General features: G+C 24.7%; 1 protein-coding gene across 1 annotated transcript; it reads left to right on the top strand.

Annotated features, from left to right (window-relative positions):
* Positions 1 to 2,620: 2,620 nt before the first annotated feature.
* On the top strand, positions 2,621 to 3,875 carry LOC135923776 (large ribosomal subunit protein uL10-like). Its single transcript, XM_065458712.1, has 6 exons — positions 2,621 to 2,916; positions 2,959 to 3,193; positions 3,233 to 3,341; positions 3,384 to 3,460; positions 3,499 to 3,639; positions 3,683 to 3,875. The coding sequence occupies exons 1-6, from the start codon at positions 2,684 to 2,686 to the stop codon at positions 3,839 to 3,841; spliced, it is 954 nt and encodes a 317-aa protein (XP_065314784.1). The 5' UTR covers positions 2,621 to 2,683; the 3' UTR covers positions 3,842 to 3,875.
* The last annotated feature ends 1,796 nt before the right edge of the window (positions 3,876 to 5,671 follow it).

Below are 5,671 nucleotides of genomic sequence, written 5' to 3' on the forward strand. Positions count from 1 at the left end.
AGAAGAGAGTATAAACGACCAATCCAAATCATTAAACTATATGGTGGTTAGAGCTTCCTTTTAGATGACATGATGGAAGCTAGATAAGTAATCGAGAAAATTATAGTGAGATATTGTTTTTCTAAAATTATCTTCCATTTTTAATGATATATAAACGACTACACAGTTGACCATTATTGCTTATCTGAAATATGCGATCATATGCTCTCAGCAGCTGTAGTAATAATCTTAAATTACATAGCCACACAAATAATAGATGCTAGTTAATTAGTAGTCCTAGCCATGACACTCACGATGGTAACCCATATCAGAATTTATTCTGTTAGATAAATTGATAAAACAAAAACACTAGAAACCTTTAGAAGAAATTATGCAAATATATTGAAGCCTTGAGTTATTTACACGGCAAAAATGCCATAGAAACATTTTGTAACTACAAAATAAGAACCAGAGTGATATCATGAAAGTAATTAAGATTTTATATATTATTGTCGCACCATCTCTAGTTGGTATATTATATCTTAAAATAATAGTAGTTTGTAATAATATTAAAATTATATTCGTATTAAAAATTTAACTCAAATATATATTCCGAAATAGCTTTCCTAAAAACACGTAAGAAAGGAGAAGAAAAGATATCAAATTTATTAATTTTTAAAATTATTTATAACTAATTAGAGGGCGTTAAATACTTGAATGCAATTTGTTATTATATTTATTATCAACCATTTATTAGTAAAATTTAAAAAAAATTAACTGTAATATATTATATAACTGTCAGATACGTCTGTAAAAGTGGCATTTTACCTGAGATTTTATAAAAAATTATATATAATAGAGGATTATAAACTATATGTCTACTTACTTTTTATAAATAAATCTCTTATACTTATTTGGATTTGGACCTTGAAAATAATTCTAGGAAGAGACATGATAATTAAATTTAAAAATCAATAATATAGTTGATTAGTTATTTTGAACTCGGCTAAAATATTAAATTATTAATTTTCAATTAATAAATGATTATATTTATTTAATTAGGGTTATATAATAATTTAAATAATAAAAGTCAATTAAGCTTCAACTGTTAATGCTAAATTAATATTTAGTGAGTAATATTGTTAAATTTTTAACATAGAATTTGATTACAAGCTGACATAGTATAATTTATACGTAATAATCTAATCTAATAATTAAAATAGTATTCATTTAATAAAAATTAAGATAGTCTTTTTAATAAAATTAAATCTATATATTACTCAATAAAATTATAAAAGAAATTATTCAGAGGGCAAAAAAACATTTATTATTATCTCAAGGGGATATTAATGAGCCATTAAAAAAAAAAATTTTGCTTCAGGGGGCTATTCAAACTTTTCAGGGGGCTCAAGCCCCACCGCCTCCTTTCTTAGGGATGCCACTGCTTGAAAATATTTTTATGAATAGGTATGATAATAAATTTTAAAAATAAATATACAGCTGATAAGTCATTTTGAACTCTGCTAATTACAATATTAAATTTTTTAGTTTTCAATTAATAAATGATTATATTTATTTAATTAGGGTTATAAAATAATAAATAATAATAGTCAATTAAGCCTTAACTGTTAATGTTAAATTAATATTTAGTGAGTGATATTAATATTCTATTTTTAACACAAAATTTGATTGCTAGCTGACATAGTAAAAATATAATTTATATGTATTAATTTTATCTAATATTTAAAATAATATTCATTTAATAAATATTAAGATATTATTAATTTTTAAATAATAAAATTAAATCTATTTTACTTAATAGAATTATAAAAGAAAACTTTAAGGGGACAATCAAAAAAATTTATATTTAGTTCAAGAAGTAAATATTCCATTAAAAAAAAAAAATTTTGCATCAAAGGGTTATTCAAATTTTTCAGGGGGCTCGATCACCTGAGCCCTTCCCCCTAACAACGCTACTGTAAATTAATATTTAGTGAGTTATTGATATTATGTTTTTAATACAGAATTTGATTGCAAGCTGACATAATGAAAATATAATTTATATCTATTAATCTAATCTAATAATTATTATTAATTTAATAAAAATTTAAATAGTCTTATTAATTACTAAATAATAAAATTAAATTTATACATTACTTAATGGAATTATAAAAGAAATCATTCAGGGGGCAATCAAAAAAATTTATTTTTAGTTCAAGGGGATATTAAGGAGCCATTAAAAAAAAAATTTTTGCTTCAGGGGACTATTTAAATTTTTCAGGGTGTGACTCTCGCCCCCCCCCCTAGCGACGCTACTGGAATAAGTATCTATTCGACTTGGGGGAAAGTGGTATACACATCTATCATTCGTTTTAGCAAAGGCTAAATGATCTACCAGCATCTCATAATTTCCTTCGTAGGTAATTTTATATTATAAATATGAGAATTTGTTAGAATTTCTTATTAAGTTATTTTAGCAATAAATAAAAATTCAGATAAATAATAGTAAAAAATGCTAAAAATGTTATATATATGTTTATACTCATAGATTATAAAATAATTTAATCTATTATTATAATGTTAATTATTATAGAATATTTATATATTTTCGATTAATTATTTTTTAACACATTCATATCATCGTTTAATTTGTATCATATTGTTTCCTCTTGCTAATAAGCTGCTATCTATATTATTTTAAGGAATGGGCCTTGACACCGAAAAAACTAGATGGAAAGCTAATTATTTTGGGAAATTAACTACTTCTTTTGATGAATATCCAAAATGTTTTTTAGTTACGGTTGATAATGTTGGTTCTAAACAAATGCAAAAAATCAGATCCTCTCTGAGAGGGTCAGCTGTATTGGTTATGGGAAAAAATACAATGATGAAAAAAGCGATGAGAAATCACCTCGAAAACAATCCAGATTTAGAAAAGTATTAAATTAATATAAATGTTAACTTAATTTATATAATTAGACTTATTCCTTTAATCAAAGGAAATATTGGATTTGTATTTACCAAAGATGATTTATCAGATGTTAGGGAAAAGATTAATGTTAATCAAGTTGCTGCACCAGCTAAAGCAGGTGCACATGCACCAGTTAATGTTACTATTCCTGCCCAAAACACTGGACTTGGTCCAGAAAAGACTTCCTTCTTTCAAGCTCTTTCAATTCCAACTAAAATTTCTCGTGGCACAATAGAAATATTAGTATAGATAAACAAATATTATAATATAATTTTATTAAAGAGTGATGTACCAATTATTAAAGTTGGGGATAAAGTGGGTGCAAGTGAGGCAACCTTATTAAACATGTTGAATATATCACCTTTTTCATATGGATTAGTTATTAAACATGGTATTTAATATTAAAATTTATATAAATTTTTAAATATTAAAGTTTATGATTCTGGTAGCATATTTGATGCAAAAATTTTGGATATTACTGAAACTGAATTACGTAGTAATTTTATGAAAGTAAATATAATTAACATTTCAAAACTTATCTATTATAGGGAGTTCAAAAAGTGGCAGCTCTAAGTTTAGGGTTGCATTACCCAAACATGGCTTCACTGCCCCACATGTTGGCTAATGGATATAAAAATCTTTTGGCTATTGCTGTATCAACTGATATTAATTTTAAGGAAGCTGAAAAAGTAATTAATCTATTAAGGCAAAAATTTATATTATTAATATTAGATTAAAGAATATATAAAAGATCCATCTAAATTTGCTGCTCTGGCTCCTAAAGTTGAAGAACCTAAAGAAAAAAAAGAAACTAAAAAGAAGGAGGAAGAAAAGAAAAAAGAAGATTCTGAACATTCAGATGAGGATATGGGCTTAGGATTATTTGATTAAAGATATAATTAATTGTATAACCTGAATAAAAATCCTTATCAAATAAAGTTATTTATGAATTAGTTATTAATTATATTTATAATACGTATGATGAAAAACTTTTTAAAATGCAAATATCTTTCATATGTTTAGAGTTTTCCATGCTAAATCACATCTTCACTTCTCTATTTAAAATTCAATAGAAATTTATTTGAAGATTATAATGTTTGTCACACTTAAAATTCTTGTAAATAATTATTTTTAAAAGGATAATTTATCTAAAAATATATTTTTAATAATTAACATCTTAAATCATTTCCCATTAAATATATTTTATTAATATTTTTTAGAGGTGACCCTATATATCCCACTGTGATAGAAACATTATATGTTAGTTACACTTAAAACTCTTGTAAATAATTATTTTTAATAAGATTTTATAATTTATCTAAAAATATATATTTAATAATTATTAGCATCTTAAATCTTTTCCCATAAAATATAATAGTAGGGGTGTACCTATACCACTTTTTGGAGGCTTATCTGATATTTCCACTGATATTGGTTGATTAATTATCCAATATCATATCTAATTTTGTATTCTATAAAGATACCAATAGTTAATTTTTAATATACTTTTTATTAATCATCTATAATTTAACTATACCATAACTTATGCCATTTAAATATATTATAATGATCAGTTATAGTCTAAATTCAATTGCAATTCTAAAAGTTTATAAAATATTTTTATTGTTAATATTATAAAGATTTCCTTTTAGAAATACCAAAATTTCCAATTTATCAGAGGTCAGCCTGTGGCGATGGTAACTGTCAATATCACCAGCTTCACTAAAACTGATTCTGAAGAGATTATCTCACACTTTTCTTAACAGAATGCACAAAAAAATAATAATATGGCAGAATGTTTATTAATTAATTTTTATTATTAAAAAAATAAACATAAAAATGGATTTCAATTTTATTTATAAAAATCAACGATTTTAGATATAACTTATTTTAAAAAAATTGTAACATTTATTTGTTAAAAACGCCATTTTTTATCGGATCGGAAAATTTTATAATATTGGCCGATAACCGATATTTAAAAATGGGTGAAATATGTGCCCGATCCGATAAAAAATATCTGTACATCCCTATTTAATAATGTATTTATACATTGATTCTATGTAACCCAATATGATAAAAACATCATTTTAATATCTGTTTTATTTTCTGATAGAGGACCTATAAATAAACCCCCTCTGCTTAGGGTTGCATTGAGTATTGTCCCACAAGTTTGTATTTTTTTTATGAATAAGGTATTTTGTCACTATTAAAAGTTTTCTAAAAACCATATGTCTTTGTGTATGATCATTTAAATTGATTGTCTTTCATAAATTTTAAGAATTTCATCTATAATATTGTGCATATTAATAATTCCGCTAACTTCATTCAAAACGGTTATAACTCGGTTACGGTTAGTGATACCGTTATCGGTTTGGAGATTATTAACATACATTTTGAACATAATTGTAAAGTTTCAGAAAAGGATCATATTTACTTTCAGTTTTGGCAAAGTGCCAACACTTTCTTATTTTGCTCATAACTCAATAACGGTTCATTCCGCTGTTTTCTGGATAGAAGATCAATTAACGGGCTACACAATGGTATAGGCGGTAATTGATCCTCAGGTCGTTCCGCCAGTCAAAATTCACACATTCTTTATTTTGTTGATATCTCGCTTCCCTTTTTTTTTAACATTCCGTTTGAAGAATTTGTAGGATCAATTAAGGCACTAAATATTGGCTTTCACTAAAAAATGATTGCTCGAATTTAATATTTTGGCAA

This window comes from Gordionus sp. m RMFG-2023, chromosome 2 (assembly GCF_954871325.1).
Source record: "Gordionus sp. m RMFG-2023 chromosome 2, tfGorSpeb1-WG-v2, whole genome shotgun sequence".
NCBI lineage: Eukaryota > Metazoa > Nematomorpha > Gordioida > Chordodea > Parachordodidae > Gordionus > Gordionus sp. m RMFG-2023.